The sequence below is a fragment of the Colossoma macropomum genome, unplaced genomic scaffold (assembly GCF_904425465.1).
Source record: "Colossoma macropomum unplaced genomic scaffold, Colossoma_macropomum, whole genome shotgun sequence".
Classification (NCBI taxonomy): Eukaryota; Metazoa; Chordata; class Actinopteri; order Characiformes; family Serrasalmidae; genus Colossoma; species Colossoma macropomum.
In genome coordinates, this window is record NW_023495217.1 from 180,001 (window position 1) to 202,618 (window position 22,618).

General features: G+C 36.3%; 1 protein-coding gene across 1 annotated transcript in view; it reads left to right on the top strand.

Annotated features, from left to right (window-relative positions):
* LOC118801191 (immunoglobulin superfamily member 1-like) overlaps positions 1–22,618 on the top strand; it is a 105,329-nt gene that overhangs the window by 79,859 nt on the left and 2,852 nt on the right. Inside the window, exons 15-30 of the mRNA XM_036561365.1 lie at positions 1,135–1,407; positions 1,715–2,011; positions 2,339–2,605; positions 5,191–5,260; positions 11,217–11,458; positions 15,656–15,931; positions 17,248–17,526; positions 19,597–19,845; positions 19,932–20,033; positions 20,252–20,320; positions 20,403–20,453; positions 20,554–20,628; positions 20,762–20,836; positions 21,695–21,769; positions 21,899–21,973; positions 22,053–22,124. Of these exons, the coding sequence (XP_036417258.1) occupies positions 1,135–1,407; positions 1,715–2,011; positions 2,339–2,605; positions 5,191–5,260; positions 11,217–11,458; positions 15,656–15,931; positions 17,248–17,526; positions 19,597–19,845; positions 19,932–20,033; positions 20,252–20,320; positions 20,403–20,453; positions 20,554–20,628; positions 20,762–20,836; positions 21,695–21,769; positions 21,899–21,973; positions 22,053–22,124 (2,547 nt within the window). The remainder of the gene's footprint in view (positions 1–1,134; positions 1,408–1,714; positions 2,012–2,338; positions 2,606–5,190; positions 5,261–11,216; positions 11,459–15,655; positions 15,932–17,247; positions 17,527–19,596; positions 19,846–19,931; positions 20,034–20,251; positions 20,321–20,402; positions 20,454–20,553; positions 20,629–20,761; positions 20,837–21,694; positions 21,770–21,898; positions 21,974–22,052; positions 22,125–22,618) is intronic.

A 22,618-nucleotide genomic window follows, 5' to 3' on the forward strand; every position in this document is an offset into this window, starting at 1 on the left:
TATTATATGAGTACATCTTAATTACTATTTTAGTTAATGTCAGTTACCATATTACTACATATTACTTATTAAATCTTAATATATTCATTATTGTTCATTACCATATTATGTCATATTAGTTTTTATATTGGTGGATCTTTATTACTATATTAGTTATTTTTAGTTATTATATTTAAGTCTTAATTACTATTTTAGTTGATGTTACTGCATTATATTAATTAATATTAACTATGAAATTAGTTCATGTTAATTGCCATATTAATTCATATTTATTTTATTAGTGAATTCTGATTACTAGTTATTATATTAGTAAATCTAGTTAATGCATTAGTTAATAATGATTAAAATTTTAGTTAATCTTAGTTTCTTCATTTGTTAACATTAGTTACCGCATTAGTTCATATGTTATATTTTTTGATCTTAGTTATTTTATTAGTTAATCTTAGTACATCAGTTAATCTTATTTACTATATTGATTAGTCATATTTACTATATTATTTCATTTTAGTTACTGTGTTAGTTCAACTATTCTGCACTGTTAGAAATAAAGGTTGAGTGCAGGTACTTCAGGTTTTTCATTCATCAAGGTACAAACAATGTGAATATACCTCAAAGGTACAACAGTGGTTTTACTGTCGAATTGTGTACCTGAAATAAGTTTGTCTCAGGTGAAAAGTACATATTTGTACCTTTTCAAAACCTAATGTTATAAACCAGAACAATAAGATAAAAAGCCTGGAGACGAGACGGGGTGGGCGAAGACAGTACAACTTAGAAAATATAATTTCAATGAGTGACAAGAGGAGTGCTGCCCCGGTGACAGTGTGTGGTGCTGCTCTTTCAGTTACACCACTTTTGAAGATGACTTTAGCACCTGCAGTACATCGGAAAGCAGCTGTACCAGTCTAAAGCTGTACTGGGCCTCATGCACTTCAGGAGTTTATTTTTAAAGCAACATTACTAGTAATAAATGAATATGTTTATCTAAGAAAACAATCTTTTAGTGCAGTGAACAGTGTGGAGATGTGTTCTGTGTGCTACTGTTTAAAAAAATCCTTCCTTAATTTGTGTATAGATATGAAAAAACTAAATCAGAATTAATTGTTCTGAGTTTATTTTATTTTGTTTTCACAGAGAGACCAAAAGCTGTGTTGTCCATACAACCTGATGAACAGGTGTTTATAGGAGAGACCGTCACTCTCAGATGTGTCATACAGGGAGAAGGTGTCTCTAACTGGCAGTACAGCTGGTTTAAAGATGATTCAGACACTCCTGTCAGTAATGAACAGCAGTACAGTATCAGCTCTGTTACAGAGTCTCACAGAGGAAAATACACCTGTAGAGGAACAGTGAGAGGAACATCACGCTACTCACACACCAGTGATGCTGTTACACTGACTGTATCAGGTGAGTTTGATCATCTCTTCAGTGTTCATTAACCTCAGTATCACAGCAACACAGATGAGACCAGATGTTTGGTTTATTTATTTATTTTTCATTAACGCAGTGGTTCTTAACTGTTCCTGGAGAACCCCTGCTCTGACTGATCCATCTACTCAACTAATTAACAAGCCCTTAGTGAGCTGAAGAGTGTAAACAGGAAAACACCAAATTGTGCAGAGCAGGAGGCATCAAACACCCAGACTGGAAACTTGCATTATTGTAGTGACTCCAAATACTCTGAATCTGCACTGCTGTTCTCTTCTTTCTGTAGATCTACCCAAATCTACACTGACAGTAAAACCAGACAGTCCTGTGTTCAGAGGAGAGTCAGTCACTCTGAAGTGTGAGATTATCACTTATGATGGATGGACATATCAGTGGTATAAACAGGATACATGGCGTAGACGGACTCCAGTGTCTCGGTCTGTGTATTACACTGTAAACAAAGACACTCTCACCATCAGAGAAGATGCTGTGAATAATGGAGATCAGTATCAGTGTATAGGAGTGCGACATTACAGACCAACATTATCACAGTACAGTAACTCTGTTACACTCACTGTAAAGGGTGAGTTCATAACTATATTTTACATTTTGCTAAAGTAGATTGCCATTACCAACATCATACATTGTTTTAAAAACTGATGTTAGTCAATATTGTGTTCATGAAATATACATTTTAAATTGCAGTATTTATATTTTGATAAGTAGTTTCTGGAATGTCACAAATGTTTTGTTCTTTAAAGTTTCTTTCTGAAATAATCAAAAAATATTATCAGAAAATCTCCAAAAATAAATTCTCTAGATAAGAATGCTTACTTTTTTAAATGTGATGTTAAATCTCTGAACATTTTACACTAATTACTTTTTTCTCTCCTCTCCTCTGTTCTCACAGCTTTACCCAGAGCTACACTGACTGTAGAACCCAAATGGAGTCCTGTGTTCACTGGAGAGTCAGTCACTCTGAAGTGTGAGATAGAGTCTTACAGTAACTGGAGATATCAGTGGTATAAAGGCAGCAGCAGAACTGCAGTCTATCAGTCTCAGACAAACACCTTCACCATCAGATCAGCAGCAGATCAGGATCAGTACTGGTGTAGAGGAGAGAGAGATAACAGACCCTCATCACAACACAGTGATACTGTTACTCTTACAGTGGAAGGTAACATTACTGCTTTTACATCCTCATTATAAAGAAAGAGATAATATAATTTGATGTGTGCAAAATTAGATCATTGATGGATATACAACAGACACAGTACAGTATATCAAGGCTGTCTTTGGTAATAACTGCATCTTTATGTTCATATTTAATGTTTCCTTTGCTGGTAACACTTTTTATAATAATGTTCATTTATAAAGCATTTATAAGCTTTTAATTCATAATTAACTAATTATGAACTAATGATGTATTTAGAGCTATACATCATTAATTAATATATTAACAACACTTTATAAGACACTTAAGTTATTCATCAGTTATGTACATACTATAATAAAAATTCATATGTTAGTAGCATATTTACATACTTTAAAGTTTGGGTGTTCTTTAGCCAAAAAAAACTTTCAAAATAAAACATCTATAAACTTCTACTTCATGATTTACTAATCATGAACTAATCAAGTATTTAAGAGTTGTTCTTCTTTGTTCTATACATTAATGGCAGTGGTGGCATTTGATCAATACAGTCTACAATGTGTCCTCTTTACAAGATTTATAATGGCCCATATATAATAATATGTAGAACTGTCATCACACCTCCCTGGAGAACTCCTTATTCTCTGTCTGCATATGTATGAAGACCTGGTGTTGTTGATGACTGTTTCCCGTCACTGCAAACCTGTCAAGAAAGCATTTTTCTCTCAATAAGTGCTTTTGCTATATGCAATAAATGTAATTTAAATATATAAGCTACTGTTTCATAACTAATGATCGACAAATCAGGATGTTATTTACTTTAAAAAAAAACCAAAACAACATTAAATTAAAAAATCTTCACAAATCAAAGCTGCTAATTCAACGTGCCTTTTGTGAACCACAGTAAGATCCATTAAAAAATTTTGGGCCTACAATTGATTTGTTAAACATTAACAAACAGTAGTGACTTCCTTACTCATGTTTTATAAATGACCTGTTCATTACATATAAATTATTTGCAGCATTTTTGCAGCCCCTAATCTAAAGAGGAAACTATTCTGTACTTATGAATATCTAAAATTGCTTATAAGTCATTTACAAACTAAAGTCCTTTTGTTAAGTCATTTATACATTAATTGGTCAACATTTACGAAACATTTTGCAGCCCCTAATCTAAAGTGGAAACAAAAAACAATGTATAGACATTTACTCAATGTAACTATTGAGCATAAGCTGGTATACAATTTTTTACCTGCCTTTTGACTTTAGGACCTTAAAATCACTGAGAAACCTCAAAAGGAGATAACAGAGTAGTTAGAACTTTATTGAATAAACCAAAAAAAAACAACTGAATAATCTCGCTGTAGTTATTTTACTCTGTAACAAACACAGTATTTTTACTTTCTCTTTGAAAAAAAATTTAAAACAAAACACAGAGGGTTCTTACCAAAGCAAATGTTCTCTAAAAGTGCTAATTTGACTTTTTCTATTATGCACAACATCTAACTCCTAATTCAAGAGTGTTGGCAGTTGTAGCAAATGAAAAAACAACCTTCTTATTTTCTTTTCATTAAAGGTAAAAGTTTGTTTTTCTTTTTGTACATTTCCACAGTGGTCAACAACTGCGCATCATTGTTTAAGAGATCCATGCACTTCTTTGCAAACGCCTGCAATTTTTCTTGACGCGAGTAACCCTCCAACAGCTTACTGTACTCTTGACGTGCCACAATAGCAAGCTCTGCAATGGGAGCATTGGCCACTACAGTGTTTCTATCTACACCAACAGCCTTGTAGGCAGCATGAAGATTTTTCCCCCTCCTGTACTGCTGCAAAATCTTTCTGTATCTTCTTACAGCCTACTGAGGATTTCTTACTACAGAGAAACAAACAAATCAACTGAAATATTCCCTTAATTTTCCATCAGTCCCTTAATCTTATTTCATTTAATACAGCAGGACTCTAGTCAGCGACTCCCGACTGATTTAAAACTTAAGACTTACGACTTGTGAGTTTTCTGCTAGAGAACTGAAACTGATTTGAACCGCTAACCTTAATGCAGTAAATGAATAAAATATTTCAAATCTAATCTAGTCTTTGCCCTTCAGTTTTGCTAACTGATACAGTCTTGGGCAGACATTACTTCAGTGTTGTTCTCCTGCACCTCACAGCATTGTCTGCTTTGACACAGCTTTAAAAATGTGCCCTTTGTTAGAAAAAAACTGATATAGCAGAAATGTTTGCAAGCTTACATACCATATAAACTGCAGACTAACCATCTGTTTCAAATTGTGTTGTCTTTCTTTTTTAAACATTGTAATATTTTTGTATAATGGAAGGCCCATTATTTTAGGCAGGTTTTTAGTAGGCTTTTACCTTTGACTCAAGGCTCAACTCATAGACATAGACCCCAAAGACTCCACTCAGATTTATGAACACCTGTTTCACAGCAGGTAGAATATTAAATATGTCTATGGGTTAGTTGTGGTTTCATTTCTCTCTCTGTCTAAATTGTTGCATCTTTCCTTCTTTTTCTTTTTTGCTCTTATTTCTCTTGAGCTTTTTCTTGTGGCAGCACTTGTGTTTCTTTCCTTTCTTTCTCCGCTCATCAGAGGAACTTGAGGTTGATGTAGAAGAGGATGATGTAGTGGATGAAGATGAGTCAGACCACTCTGAGTCTTGGTCCCCACAAAGATCAATCAAATCTTCCTCTGCTGTGTCACCTTTCTGATCTTTCTTCTGGTCTAATATCAAACAAACCAAACATCAATGAGACATGAGAAGAGAAATAACAGATCTTTCTTTTGCAAATGATTCCAGTACTAATAAAATAGACCGACATAAAGCTGATCTCCAAAAGGCATAAATTAAAAAAAACAATAACATCTTTTAGCAAGATCACTGTATTATTTTTGTTTTGTACAACTGGAGTGGGAAAAAATGGAAAGGAGCACCATGCAAAAGTTTGGGCACCGCAAGAGATTTAAGCTCTCAGATAAGTTTTACCAAGGTCTCAGACCTTAATTAGCTTGTTAGGGCCATAACTCGTTCACAATCATCATAAAGGCCAGGTAATGCATATTTCAAAGCTTTATAAATCCTCAACCCTTGTCTCAACTATCAGCAACCATGGGCTTCTCTAAGCAGCTGCCTAGCACTCAAAAAATTCAAACAATTCATGCCCTCAAAGCAGGAGAATGCTACAAGAAGATAGCAAAGGTTTTGCTATGACCCTCAAAAATCTGTGAACAGACCTCGAAAGAGCAGTGCATGCAAGACGACCCAAGAATCTCACAGAACTACAAGCCTTTTGGTAGGAAGAATGGGCAAAAAACCCCAAGATCCCCATAAGAATTAAAACATTATTAGCTGGCTACAAAAAGCACGACACTTGCCAAAGGAGGTGTTACTAAGTACTGACCACACATGGTGCTCAAACTTTGGCTTCAGGCTCTTTGATTTTTATTATTTTATTTTAAAGCTGTAAAAGATGGAAATAAAAGGTAACCCTGTTTTAAATATTTAAGAATGTGTCATCTTTACCTTTATGCCTTTTGGAAATCAGGTCAACTTTTACTCACTTAGCCATTCATACATGTATATGTATATGCATGCATATATATACATACATACATACATACATACATACATAAAACCTGGACAAACACAGAGTATTCTTAAAATATAAGCAAGGCGTGTCTGTGTGGGGGTAATTAGCCTCCTTAGCCTCCTGTATTAGTGATGTCTGCCATAAATCATGTGCACAGAATTGCAATACACTCTAGTGAGATGCTGACTAATGACAGGGCAAAGTAACTAAACTGGAGCTATATTTATGACAACATCCTTAACCAAAGTCTGTCAAAGTAGGCTACAGAATTAAACCCAGAGGAAAAACTCTTGTTAAGAGCTGAACTGAAGGAGCATCAAAGGATCTGTTAAGTGGTGGCAGCTCAGAGGGTGGAGTCTACCCTTGAAACAAAACAGCAGAGAGAGCTCCATCATAATACTGGGAGGGGCTTTTATCATTTAATGTGTCTTGGAGAGATGGATGTATGTACACTCGTGTAACATATGGCTAAAATTTGTCTCAAACAAAAAATTTGACGAATGTACCTTTTTGATCCCGACTTGAATTTAAACTTATAACGACGCAACAAAGCTGCAGACCTATGTCACTGAGCAATTTAACATTAATAAGTTTACATTAATGACATTTTTGTTGTGGGACTTTTTGATCTTTGGTGAGAGTTTGTTGCTGACCACTACAGAAATGCAAATATAGCAAGTATCTGATGACATGTTAACTGTCAACCATTAGTGACTTATTATTTTGTCAAATAAACGTGTGGTTTTAATGATGCAGGCTAGATTTTTTTTACGAGGTAAAAACCTATTGAGCAGATAGGTAAATGTGGTTGTGCCACACAGTAATTTTTACCCTCATGCTTTTCCCTCATTTCCCTTATGATTGCCAAAAGCACAGATATACGTCTGGTTGGAAACCTGCGTCAATGCGCATAGTCTTTCATGTTGAAATTCCGCTTTATAAATCACTACTTTCAGGTGAATTTTCACATACGACCATTTTAAGACCAAATGAGGTCCCAGGTGTAAATGGGGGCATTGTGTATTCCTCAATCAGCCAAAAAAAAAAATGTAGCAATCAGATCAAACATCTTGCCACAAAATGAGTGTAAATAAATAAGCAGTTTTGTAAATGAGTCATAACCATAAATGCCCAAATACACAGAATTATGATTAACTACACACTCAAACTGTATGTCATTTTGCAATTTTCTCTGCTGGTCTGCATCATTCTGTGTGGCAAATGTAAAACTGTGCTACTGATGCATTACTGTCAACGGCCATTACTTTAAATAGACGCAAACTGCAGCAAAACTTAAAACATTCATTGTTGTGTGAAGTGGTAGGAATTAACCACAGATACAATTATTTTGCTGCAGGAGCACTAAAAGGTTAATAAGACTACATAGCTACATTGCACCTCTATTAATAAAAATACTTACATTTGGCTAATTGTTTTAGAAGACTGTCCCTTTCTTCTTTCAGGTCAGCAACTGTGTTTGACATAGCCTCTTCATTCTTCTCTGCTTCAGCCAGCAGAATCTGTTGTTTTTTCAAGGTGGGGCTAATAGGGGGCCTGCAATATTTTCAAAGAATCAAAGAAATTAATCTTGTTGCTGAGACTGTGTTGATATTGTATCAGTGCAATCCTTACACACAGTGGGCTGTTTCAAAACGTAATGTGATGTTAACATTTCTCAAGAACAAACTACTTTTTTGCTGATTCTCTATTTACTGAGACCTGAAAGGATAAATGTTATAAACTATTTCTGTGCGTTACACATCCCTCACAAGTCCTAACAAGATAGCATCAACAGAATAGTAGCTAATGTTAGCCCAACAGCCACGGAGCTGCGCAGGAGAAAGCTGACTGACTGAAATACTGACTGAGAGGCTCCTAAAACGATCGTGGGAGCGATGATCAGACATCATTCGCTATACTTTCTCCAGCGATGTTCAGAGCAAACCCGTACTAGCTCACTAGTTGGCTAACATAGCTTTACTCTTACAGACTCCAACAAAGCTGAAAAGCTGAAATTCGACCGAGAATGTTAAAAACATGCGATACAGACAGCGAACTAACTCGCTAACGACAGCCAAGTGCCCCAGGAACAGGCGCGAACCTTAACTAGCGACATTTGCTGATGTTCGTTTATAGCCAGCAGGCAGCTAGCTGGCTGCATCATTACATTAACGCCACTTACCTGCGCCATCCTCTCCATCCTTGTTGTCTTGTTTGTCTTTGTTGACGACGACGTTTTGCCTGGATTTCCCCTTTGAGCTCTGCTGGAGCGAGTTGAAGTGGCTGTTTAACTCCGTCGCCGCGACACTTCTCCATGCAGCAGCGTGTTGTTGCGCCCCCTGGTGCAGACCTGAATAAACTCAACTCGTCCACCAAAGTTCCACCTTCACTTTAATAGTTTACTTGTATTCCGGTTATAATTGCGCCAAAATGTTGTATTTTGAGAAAAAAAGTGAGGAAACTGATCGAGGGCAAGAAATCAAAAAGAAAACATTTAAAATGAATAAAGTGGCTCCAAAAGAAGAAACTACTACAAGATGATCACCACAAGATGAAGCTCAAAGTCAGCGACTGCTCGGACTGCTATGAATGGTAAGTCACGTTACGCTTTTTTACGTAAGTTAATGTAACACAACAGACCCTAAGTTAACCTAAGTTATCTAAAATAAGTTTAGTTGGCAGAAGAAAAACTATAGCTTAACAAAGAGCCATTACAGAAAGTCAATATTATTAGCTGAAATAGATTTTGTATTTGTTAGTGTAATTAGAAGTTTTGATCAAATACCTTTATGCAGTTCATGCTTTGAAATGCATTTAAAGGTGTGAAACACTGAATTAGAGTTTGGCAATATGACAGTATTTATTGCAATAAATTATGTCACAATATGTTAAAGTATGCTTTTCTGAGCTTACGTGCATGTTACAGTATTTTAAGATATTCTCCAGCTGCATGCTGATCACAAAGAGAGCATCATTAGTCCTGTTTAATTGATTTAGTGCAGCACAGTGTGAAATGTTCAATACAAATAATTGGAATAGTTTTTGATCACATCTTTTAAAAGTGAAACTACATTGTCTGTTCTAACTTATCAGATGTCAGAAATCATAAACTTCTTGAAGTGTTGTGGTAGTATGTTTTTGCCATATCACCCATCTGTACAATGAATAGTAATTTAGTGTTGGAATTGATCATGACTATCCTAAATACCTTTGACCTTAAATACACCTTGGACATAAATATAATTCTTATCCATGCAGGAGGTGTCAACGGGCTCCACAGGGGACAACAAGTAAAGAGATCTGTCAGGCACAACTCTGCGTTTAGTCGTTCCAAAGTGTCTCTTCAAATGGATGGAATTTGTGTACAGGTGAAAGCAGCTTACACATACAGGTTTACTAGGTCTTAGCAACAGCATTCTATTGCTGCATATTACAGGTGTGGGTGGGGTGGCCATTTGAACTTGAACTTTGCACTTGAGTTTAATATTACCAAATACTAAATATTATTCTTATTCAGAATGTGCAAAGACTGTGTTTCTGCCCTGTAAAAATATGTTTACAGTGCAGCCTATAAAGGCACTTCTTGTGCTAATGAGCAAGTTTACTTGTTATGTTTAAGTGAAATATGTTCTTTGTTTAAAATGAAGCAAAGCAAACATTTCAGGTGAACAAAAGCACTTCAAACATCTTTGTCCAGTTCCATTTTTAGGTATCCATGTACTGCATGAAATGCTGCACTTTACAACTTAAATTCATGTAATCAGAGTCTTGGTGAGGTGTTAAAAACAATTAAAAAGTTTTCTATCATTATGTGCCTACAGGTTTTCTCAAGGTCTGCGTTTACGCCAAATCGACATGATAGCTGATGAAATAGCAGAGAGTTCAGCAACTCTGTCAAAAATGGTCAAAAAGGTGAGAGAGGCTTGTGTGATGTCAGTGGAAAAACCCAGAAGAAGAAAAGGACAGCATATTGGAGGATGCAGGCAGTTCATTGTTATAGACGAGAGTCACTTCAGACATAAAAGAAAGGCAGGTATATTTTAATATGAGTATAGCATTTTGTATAGTCTTGATGATGTTGAATGGACATACATTTCTTAATTTCTTCATAGTTTTCTTCCTTTCCTTCCTTTGTTAGTAGTAATAATTAAATTGAAAAAATTAACCCTTGCAGGCCTTTTAGTTAGCTATTAATCTTAAGATTTATTGCCAAGTAACAATGATGAATTTGTTGGTTATATGTATCAGGTGGTAACATTTTACTGAAAGGCAGTGTTTAAGGTTAAGTGACATCCTACACAAGTCTCTTATGACTGACATTAACTTACATTTATAAAGGTTTATCACAAGTGTTGGTTGTCATAAAGGCTGGTTCTGTCAAGTTCAAAGTTGACGTAATGAATACGCAATGTACAGATTTATGTCAGCATCATGTAATGACATTTCACTTTCTGTGTGAAATAACATAACATGTTATGACAACTGATGTTTTAGTGTTGTCATATCTTTTCCACAGTTATTCTATTTCACATGCAATTCTTAAAACACATCATAGAACTCATAGGACATTTTAATGTTGGCCATTGAATCACTTTCTAGGGTTAGCAGATCCTGGCACATTTCTCAACCCAGGTACTTCCAGAAGACGGCAAATAAATTGTTGAAAAAGCAGCCTTTATAACAATTAATGCTGGTTAGAGCCTTTATAAATGTTTATGTGGGTTTATGTTTGTTGTCATGAAAGACTAATGGAGGTTGTCATGCAGCTTTATGAAGGCTGCCCTTCGGTAAAGCATTACCTAAAAGGCTAAGATATTATGTAATTATGAGAGTAAGAAACTAAAGTGTCATATACAAGCTTTTGCAGTTTAAGAGGTTAATATCTATCCTGGCTTATTATTCATTAACCATAAGAACCATAAGTATTTCTTAATTTTTATTATTTTGTAACAGAAGATGGGACTGGGTGGCAGGACATAGCCATGTAAGCAGTTAATGTGATACTGCTTTCCTTTTTATCTAACTTAGTATGGAAGAGGACGGATGGCTGGGGATGGAGGAGGAAGAAGTGGGTGTTGGGCATGCTTGGTGTGAAAGTTGCGGACACAAATCAAAGAAAGCCAGTTCTTCGCCTCGTCGAGCGGAGGTCCAGAGGGGAACTCATGCCACTCCTCACTCAAGGAGGGGATCCACTATCCTAAGTGATGAGTGGTGTGCCTACTGGCTGGCTCTACCTCAGCTTGGCTACAGGCATTACACAGTCAATCACAGTGCACTAATGTTCATGCAGGACAAGTTACAATATAGTTAAGGTTGAAGGAATTTCAAATATGTCAAATGTTATGAATTAATTTGCACTACAAATTGTCATGTCTTGTTTGTCAAAAAAGTAAATACTACTTTTAAATGTTTAGCAAATAGCTATTACAAAACATTAACTCAAATTTGTTTATTATATGGAATAAAAATTCGAACAACTCACTTTTTCTCTTTTGATAAATTGTATTTTATGGTTGAATAAAATCAAGAATTTGTGTGCCAGCTCATACTTAATACTAGCAATATTACTGAGTAAACAGCCTGAGTAAATGTCTATACATTGTTTTTTTGTTTCCACTTTAGATTAGGGGCTGCAAAAAGTTTCATAAATGTTGACCAATTAATGTATAAATGACTTAACAAAAGGACTTTAGTTTGTAAATGACTTATAGGCAATTTTAGATATTCATAAGTACAGAATAGTTTCCACTTTAGATTAGGGGCTGCAAAAATGTTGCAAATAATTTAGATGTAATGAACAGGTCATTTATAAAACATGAGTAAGGAAGTCACTATACTGTTTGTTAATGTTTAACAAATCATTTGTAGGCCCAAAAGGTTTTAATGAATCTTACTGTGGTTCACAAAAGGCACGTTGAATTAGCAGCTTTGATTTGTGAAGATTTTATTTTTTAATTTAATTTAATTTAATTTTTTTCTTTTGTAAATGCATATGCAGTACATTCACTAAAAGTGAAAAACATCCTGATTTGTCAGTCATTAGTTATGAAATAGTAGCAAATATATTTCAGTTACATTTATTGCATATAGCAAAGCACTTATTGAGAGAAAAATGCTTTGTTGTCCACTCAGAAAATATATCCCTGCTACTGTAAGTAGAGTCTGGAGTCTAAAGATGGATCTTCAGTCGCCATTTGAAGATGGTGAGGAATTCTGCTGTTCAGTGGAAGTTTGTTCCACCACATGGGCTCCAATGGAAGAGTCTTGATGTTTGTCTTTCATGTGTCCTGGGTCAAGCTGGGCTATACTTGAAGCTTAAACTGCTATAGGTCATCAGGTAGGAAGGAGCTGGTCCATTTTTTGGCTTTGTAGGCAGGTGTCAGAGTTTAAATCTGATGTGAACAGTTACTGGACACCAGTGAAAAGAACGCAGCAGTGGGGTGATAAAGTAAACCTTTTGATCACTTGGAAGGGCCTGACTGTAATCAAGCCTTGAGATCACAAGGCACTGGACAAGCATTTAGGTGACCATCCTAGAGAGGAAGGATCAAATCGTCCAGATGCTGTAGTGGAGAAACCTGCATGACAGGTTTGCAGTAACGGGAAACAGTCATCAACAACACCAGGTCTTCATACATACGCAGACAGAGAATAAGGAGTTCTCCAGGGAGGTGTGATGACAGTTCTACATATTATTATATATGGGCCATTATAAATCTTGTAAAGAGGACACATTTTAGACTGTATTGCTCAAATGTCACCACTGCCATTAATGTATAAAACAATTAAGAACAACGCTTAAATACTTGATTAGTTCATGATTAGTAAATCATGAAGAAGTTGATAGATGTTTTATTTTGAAAGGTTTTTTGGCTAAAGAACACCTAAACTTTGAACTATGTAAATATGCTACTAACATATGAATGTTTATTATAGTATATACATAACTGATGAATAACTACTGAATTCCAGAGCTATTCATCATTTGTTAATCATGAAGTAAGAGCTTATAGGTGTCTTATAAAGTGTTGTGTGTATATATATTATTTAATGATTTATAGCTCTAAATGTATCATTAGTTCATGATTAGTTAATTATGAATTAAAAGCTTATAAATGCTTTATAAATGAATGTTATTATAAAGTGTTACCAAGAATTTCAACTTTAACAATTTGCAAGATTGTGATTGATACGCCTCTCAGTTAATCACAGTCTTCACTAAGCCTTCCTTTCTCCATCAAGCAAAGGAAAAAAAAATTGATAGAACTCCTCAAAGCAAACGTGCACTGAGAACAGTCCTGATAATAAATTAGTCAGAATTATTAAGAAAGGAAATGCTGTCCTGATCATCTGGAGGATGGTGCTTTTATTTCATTCCTGAAGCTGAGAAAGTTTTAGATTACACTGTGTGGAAATTCACACTCACAGCTCGATATCAAAACTATTGACAGACTTATGCTGGCTCTATATAAACTAACCTTTAACCTCTATCTACTGTGTTTCCTAAAAATGTAAAGTGATGCCTGATGATGAATAGTATTATACACAAATGTTCAGAGTATTAAACTAAATAGTTGGCTTTTCTTAACTGAGCTGCTGACATCTTAATAAACCAATCAGATTAAACAGCACTGTACAGGCTCACATTTGAAAAATATGAAAACGCTGTATTATTGCTTCTGTTATCATTTTTTGGGTGGTGTCAGTAGTATAAAGCAAAAGCACAGTGTAATTTGTCTTAAATGAAACATGTAATAATGGCAGAATTTGTTTACACCAATATACATGTAAAAGAACTGCATCCACTTTTATCCTGGGCTGCCATGTGCACAAATTATTAGTATTATTGTTATTTTCTGTTTTTATTCTTGTTCTCAGTATTACAGATGATACTGCTAATAGTTTTGTTTAGTTAATTACAAATCAAGCATTATTTTCAGGCTGTTAAAGTATTACACTCAAATATACCCACAATCCTACCATGACATGAGTTTGATCATATACACCAAAGATGGAACTGATGAATAACAAAACTGTTGCTAAAATTTATATGCGCTCATTATACAGTCAGATTTGACTGTACACATCCCTGATGAATAAGGGCCAATGTGTATATAAATATTAATGTGCTTGTGCCATTTTTTGTATTGTTTCATTAAAGAGTGCTGAAAGACCTCATGTGAAAGACAACAAGTCCTTGAGATCTGACGTTGCTCTGATTAGTTCCTATGTTAGCTTTAGCAATAGCTCATCTCAAGGGGAAGCATCCGGTACTTCTCCTTAGTAGACATTTGTCCTAGTGTGACTAAACGATTTCCCTGGTTTGATTCATGTAAACATAGTTTCCAGAAACTACATGTGTCACAGTAAATGTCTTATTAAATGCCCGTCACTGTCCCTTTATATTAACTAGACACAGACAGTTAGACTTGAATAAAATCCTGAACAGTTGATGCTGTTTAAAAACAGAGAAAGTAGCCAAGAGAAACCGTAGCTTACAGAGCTGTCTCTGAATGAGAATCAAGTTTGGCCTGTTTCAGTGATGTTTGGGTTCTCTGTTGTTCAGCTTTGTGATTTTAACAATCAGTTTCACGTTAGTTTGATTAAATGCATCAACAAATTGTTTGTTGAGGTTAGTGCACTTCCTGCACTGACACTGCTCTGCTCATATTTACAATAAACCAACCAGTCAGCTGATACATATAGCATGCATGCAAATTGCGTACAAGGACAGGCATGGATAATGAATACAGAGACAATGTATGATTTAAAAGGGTCAAGCACAGCATTTTGTATACTTATAGATGTATGAGTGACGTACGGACTAAGTCAGTAATTGTAATATGAATACAAGGATTTAAACTGCAGTGTGTTACACTACTTTGTTACAAGGAAAAGTAATCACATTGTTGTACTGTGTTACTTTGTAATATGTTACCTGTAACACTGGCAATGGATACCACCAGGTGGTCTGTACTGAAAGTTTGGTGGATATAGCAATAATAACCGAGGGAGGTGGGGATTTCTCAGAATTTTGCAAACAGTCAGTTTTCTTTCTAATAACTGATTTCTTTGTCATTTATGTGCAGACACAGCAGTTGCATTTGCAGTAAATTATATCTCATCATGAGCCTGTGGTATTTTAGTTCTAGGGCTTTTGTAAGACTTTTCTTTTGGTCTGCTGTACTCTGATTCCTTATACCAATGGCTGAAACACAGGTGTGAAGATGTAGTGTGTGAGTTACTTTAATATGAAATTAAGATTTCAGTCTTGTAGGAGCACATGTGCACATGCACATGTAGGCCAGTGTGAGTTTTGCTAAATGTTTAGCTGGGGCCACTGTCATCACAGTATAGTGTGGGTCTCTCTGTTGAAGGTCAGTAATTACTGTAGTAAAGACTGTAGTAAAGAGATCAGTGTGTGAACTCTTCGTAGTCTGAACTGTGTGCTTCATCTCCAACTGCAGAAAAACCTAAACCTGAACTCACATCAAGCCATACAGGAGCTACAGTGTTAGGAAATCCAGTGTTTCTGTACTGTGAGCTGAATCAGTCTGCTGGGTGGAAGTTTTACTGGTCCAAACACACACAGAACCCTGAGAATGAGATCAAGACTGAAACACACTCCTACAGCATCAGCTCAGTTAGTGTCTCTGATGGAGGACAGTACTGGTGCAGAGCTGGGAGAGGAAACCCAGTATACTACACTAACTACAGTGATGCTCTCTGGATGAACACGACTGGTGAGTAAAACGGCACACATTCACTTGCAACTTTGCCCAGCCGCATCTTATTCATTTCAATGGAGAGCTCTGGTGCATCGTGCGGTGTATGATGTTTGGCAGTGTGCAAAATCTGCCTCGCCTCACAGCAAAAACTTTCAGCAGAATTTAACTTTACGCAAATGAATGCAACTGCCACATTGCGTTTAGCCGATCAATGAAGAAAGACCCTCCCAACTCCCCCTTAAATCAAGCCCTGAATCATAATCCTGGTGCCTCCAGTTCTCCAGATAGTGTTTCTAATCCATACAAAGGACTTTAGTTAATATACAGTGGAAAAATTTACCAATTCACTGCACCATTTTTAGCGTTTTGAATTTTGAATAGAAGAGTTTTCAGAGTCTTTCTTCTAATAGTGCACTGTGGATGACTTGTGAGGAAATATATACTGTATACATGTTTCAATATACACACTGACCAGCCAGCTATCTTGTTTGTGCACTTTATCAGCTTCATTTTATCAGCTTCACTGACTATAGAGGTGCACTCTGTATTTCAACATTAACAGACTGTAGTCCATCTGTTTCTCTGCATACTTTGTTAACCCTTTTTCACTCTGTTCCTCAATGACCAGGACCCCCACAGAGCAGGTATTATTTGGGAGGTGGATCATTCACAGCACTGCAGCGACACTGACATGGTGGTGGCATGTTAGTGTGTCAGACACACCTGCATTGTTGGTTCACCTTGTAGATGTAAAGTCAGAGACGATAGCTCATCTGCTGCTGCACAGTTTGTGTTGGTCATCCTCTAGTCCTTCATCAGTGGTCACAGCACGTTGCCCACAGGACGCTGTTGGCTGGATACTTTTGGTTGGTGAACTATTCTCAGTCCAGCAGTGACACTGAGGTGATTAAAAACTCCAGCAGCACTGCTGTGTCTGATCCAATCAGACCAGCACACCACACACTAACTGGTCACGTCAGTGTCACTGCAGTGCTGAGAATGATTCACCACACAAATAATACGTGCTCTGTGGAGGTCTTGGTCTTTGAAGAACAGAGTAAAAGGGGGTACTAATGTATGCATAGAAACAGATGGACTACAGTCTGTAATTGTAGAACTACAGAGTGAACCTCTATAGTAAGTGGAGCTAATAAAATGGACAGTGAGTGTAGATGCAAGGATGTGGTTTTAATGAAGTGGCTGGTTGGTGTTCGTGTGCACTGTGTTAAAACTATTTTAATATGAATGAAAGGTTACTTTGTGTAGCATTGCTTTTGCCAGTCTTTAGGAGCATGCTACAGAACACTGTGTGTCTTCTCTGTATTTTTTAGGTGTGTCTCATCCAGTCTCTCTGGTGGTCAGTCCCAGCAGAACTCAACACTTTATTACTGACTCTCTCTCACTGAGCTGTGAGGGACAGAGTAACTCTACTGGATGGAGAGTGAGACGATACACACACAGTGAGAAGGTGTCAGATTGTTCATCAGGCTGGGGATCAGTTACAGGATCTACATGCAACATCAGCTCCCTCTACACATCCCACACTGGCATGTACTGGTGTGAGTCTGAATCTGGAGAGAGCAGTAATCCTGTCAACATCACAGTGCACAGTGAGTCTACATTATTCTAATCCTAGACTGGGTTGCACCAGTTTTGCATAGATTTGAATTTAAGTTTGTACATAAAGTCTTTATTAAGTAGTAAGTTCACTTCAGACTATCCTTTTGCTAATTTTGTTGCACCACCAATCAGTAAGTCATTTTTCCCCTGTACAAAAAAGAAGTTTATACATGTGTGCTATTAGTATATATATTTTTAAACTAAAATAAGTGAGTATTCTTTCAGTTTACCTTTTGTGTACTTATCAGCTATATACTAAATAAAATTATACTTGGTTTATAAAAGTATGTTTGGTTTATACTGACAAGTATACAAAAAAGTATATTTACATATTTAAAATTATATTTAAGTATTCTTGTCTTACATGTAAGGGTTAAGTATATTTGTAGCCTGTAGTTTGGGATGAAATAGTACATGGGTGAAACCAAACCTGATCTTTTATGTACACAGTGTTATTAACCCACACAGAAACAGATGAACATTTGGCTGATTTTATAGACATTTTTTTTCCAGGATGTGAGTTTGGTGTATTTAGACCTGGAATGTCAATTTAAATTGTTATGTTTGTTATGTTCTTATATTTTGACATCCAGTGCAATATTTGTTTGAAAATTTTGATTTATAAAGAAAACAAATATTTTCAAATAGTTAACTTCAAGTCCACTTACAGTACAATTAAAGGCATATTTGAAGTATATAAAATAATACCTAAATATAAACCTAGTAGTATAAAGTATAAAAATAATATGTAAGTAGTAAACTATAGGTATTATAGTAAGTTCACTTAAAGAAGAGACATGATGTGACATAGTGGTCGAGGTGCTAGTAGCTACCGTATGTTGCATTTCGTGACAAGGCAGTTTTCACAAACCCTTAAACACTATCCTAAAAAACAGTTAAATCATGACAACCTGTTGTTTTGGTGCCCACAACATTGTCACAACATTATGACAACATTATCTGACAATATTGTGACAACATAATGGCAACGTTGTCGCAATCTCTTAACAGCCTTGTTCAGACAACGTAAACAGCATCACGTTGTAGGAGAGTAGACTGGTGTCTACTGGGTGTGGCTGAGTATTAATGGCTCCTTACTCCCTACATAGTGCACTGTTTGAGTTATGAGGTCTGGACTTTTACAATATGCACTGTCCTGTAGGGAATTGTGTCATCTGGCTGAATCTGGCTCTGTGTTATCCTGGACATATTATGCGCTGTTTTGGTGCCAAAGTCTTTATTTTAAGATCTATATAGTGCACTACATTGGAAGGAGGGAGCCGTTTGTGATTTAGCCTAAGTGATCATGAAATAAAAGGAAGTTTGTGGTGCAATCGAGCCGGAAAGATTTGCTGTGTGAACGAGCAGCTAATCAGTAGTGATTTACACCTGTGCATACTGCGGCTCTAAAGATGGATACCATTGATAGGAAGACACCACACTGCTTCCCGTTCAATGGTCAGCCATCTTGGCAACCCACAAAAAAAATCAATCAACCACAGGTACTGCCCACACCATAAATAGTACCTATAAGTTCACTTTTAGTATAGTTTACAGTATATTTGTAATCTAGTACAAAATAAAACCTAAATGTAAACTAATTGAGTACTCAAAGTTTACTACTCTTACACCTACAGTGTACTTGAAAGTATACTTTTATAAAAAGTGGTCCAATTTAGTCCAAAGAAGTTTGAAATAGTACCTTTACAAGTATAGTACTAGTACATTAGTATTAATATATTTACTACGTAAAGTATACTTGGGTAATATACTTTAACTTTAATTAAGTTTACGTAATAAAATGAGCTTTAAGCATACCTTTTTGTAGGGTTAACTAGTAAGAACTAGCTATTACATGCAGAGCACTAAAATAAAAAAAGAAAAAAAAAGAGAAAAAAATCCAGTACAGAACAGACTATGAACAAGTTTTATGAACTTAATAAAATTTCATACATATAGCCAGATTATTTATTTATTTTTTAATTTATGTGGATGATAGCTGTGGTCCCACTGAATTGGTTATTGTTGCCGAATTATCAGGGTCTGACTTTTTCTTACAGATGGTTCTGTGATTCTGGAGAGTCCTGTTCATCCTGTGACTGAGGGAGATCCTCTGACTCTGCGCTGTTTATATCGTGACCCAAAGCCCTCAAACCTCACAGTTGAATTCTATAAGAATGGATCACTCCTCCAGACTCAGACTACAGGAGAGATGACCATCCATACTGTCTCCAAGTCAGATGAAGGACTCTACCACTGTAAACACCCAGAGAAAGGAGAGTCACCACAGAGCTGGATCTCAGTCAGAAGTAAGAAAATCATTTCATATTATTTAATTACTTCTGTAGCTACAGTAAAGTGTTCATGTATAAAGTCACATTCCTTTCTGTCTTAGGATCTAATCATGTAACAGTAATATTGGTGGCGGTGGCACTGAGTTTGACCCTGTTCCTCATTGTTATGCTATGCCTGATTTGTTGCTGCAAGAAGAAGAAAGGTATGATAATCAGCACTTTATCTTTACCATATAGCAGTGTACACAGGCTCCCTACGGAGAGGTCATTTCTGTCTGTGGTATATTTCTATAGCTGTCATTTTATAGGACAGTGAAGTAAACAGATCTTTTTAATACAACATATTCATGCTTCAACAAGTGCAAATGGTTTTTATCCTTAAAAAACTGTGATGGCACAGAAGTTATGTCTCTCCTTACAGGAAATAAGAAGAACACCAGTCAGACATCAGGCCAGAGCCAGAATACAGGATCCACACTGCTGCAGCCTGGTCAGTTTTCATCAACAATAAACCAGCATTTAGTTTTTACTCAAGTTAACCCTTCTCACTAAAAAGATCTTCCTTTCAAAAGGTAATGATCATGTTTATGGCAATGTTGGGGTGGCAGCCAACACAACCACAGGTACAGCTCATTTCAGTATTTTGAATACTTGTTTTAAAATTGGATATCTTTGATAATGAAAGAACACAGAGGCCTCTCTAAACAGAGACTTCTGTTCTAGATTATTTTGCCGCTGGCTCCAGTGATGTCACTTATGCACACGTTATGTCTACTAAAAAGAAACTGAGAACAAATGGTAAGAATTATGTTTCTGTAATAATGGAATTCCATTCTTATTTCAGTGTTTTGAATACCATTTTGTTTTAATATTGAACATCGTTGATATTGATGAACACAGTGGCCTCTCTAAACAGAGACTTGTGTTCTAGATGATTCTGTAGCTGGTTCCAATGATACCACTTATGCACAAGTTATGTCTACTAAAAAGAAACCAAAGAGAAAAGGTAAGAATTGTGCCTCTGCAATAATGGAAATATGTGCTCATTTTAAATTTTTTGGATATCTTTAATCACATGTAAGATATTTAAGCAATAGAACACCAGAGGTAGTGTAATCACGAAATAAAATCATAGCTGTGATGTGGACGCAGGCATGAGCCGAAGGCTTAAGTAAATTGGGCCGTGAACGTGTCATTTAATATGTTTTAATGTTCGCAATTCCTTCCGCCAAATTATAGTTCCTTAACAAGCAGCTCGTTGCTACATCACAGTAACGAGCTCCGCTCACTCGCTGCACAGCCGGCAGTTCGTTCTCCAGCTCCTTACACTAAATTCCCAAACTGTCATCACCACTGACCAGCTTTTTTGTTTTTTATTGCGGCGGTTTTATGGCTCAGTCCGATTTGGTCCGACTCTGAAGATCAGACTACACGTTTAGCAAAAGGTATTCGGTTTATTTCTGGCTGATTCCCGGTTGTTTGGGTGTTCTCCTGTCACAGCTGCCAATTGAAAAGCTGCTCAGTGGTGAAGACTTTTTGAGAATTTAGTGTAGTCTCATCTTCAAAGTCTGACCACATCGGCTGTCGGTCAAATGTGTCATCTCAGCGTCTCCTACAGCTGTCAAACTCGTTGCTTAGCAACGGTGTCTTAGCGGAGTGATACAATGTTTGTAAAAAAAACCTGTGATGTTATGGCGAAATAACAGCACAGGTAGAACGCTTCTCAACCAATCAGCTTGCATGGCCAGAACTAACTGTTGTATAAATAATAATATAACATGTTTAATACTTTTTTGTTTTAATGGAATATCTCTGATAATGAATGAACACAGAGGCCTCTCTAAATAGAGACTTTCTGTTGTAGATGATTCTGCCGCTGGCTCCAGTGAAGCCACTTATGTACAAGTCATGTCTACTAAAAAGAAACTGAAAACAAATGGTAAGAATTCTGTTTTTGTAATAATTAACATATGTGCTCATTTCAATATTTTGAATACTTTTTTTTAATTGGATATCTTTAATAATGACAGAACACAGTGGCCTCTCTAAACAGAGTCTTCTGTTGTAGATGATTCTGCGACTGACTCCAGTGATGCCACTTATGCACAAGCTTTGTCTATTAAAAAGAAACCAAAGAAAAAATGTAAGAATTTTGTTTCTGCAATGATGGAAATCTGCTTCTGTTTAATTGCTGTCAGAGTCTAAACTGATTTCTGTATTAGATGTTGCAGTGACACCAAATGATCTGACAAATTCCCAGATTGAGATGAAACACTTGAAAAGCCACAGTGAAGGTAAGTACTACCTACTACACAGGCATGCACACAGGGGGGAGCTTGAGCTCCTGCCCCTTTTGCCCTCACACTGTAAAAGTGTCCTTTTGGTCGAGAGGCATACAAATTAGGGTATATTTTATATGGACTGAGTCATTCTTCAGCATTCTTGTCAATGAGGTGTTCTTGGTTGCTCCCTCTGGTGCAGTACAAGCTACCTGTGATGATTTTGCCTCAGTAATTCTAACCTGTTATGGATGCACATATCAACACAACACCTGTTTAATTTTAATTTAATAATTTCTCAAAGAAAGTGTCTCATTGCATAAAGTATTTTGAACAACAACCAAAGAAACAGCAGTAAGGGCTGCTTACTAAACCAATTTTTTATTTGAAAACAACAGTGATTATGTGAGGCTCTGAGGAGCACTTAATTGGAGCTGCAACTGCAGTGTTTACAGCATTTAGCATAGTGAGTAGCATTACTGCCTTGTACACTGGAGATTGGTGTCCAG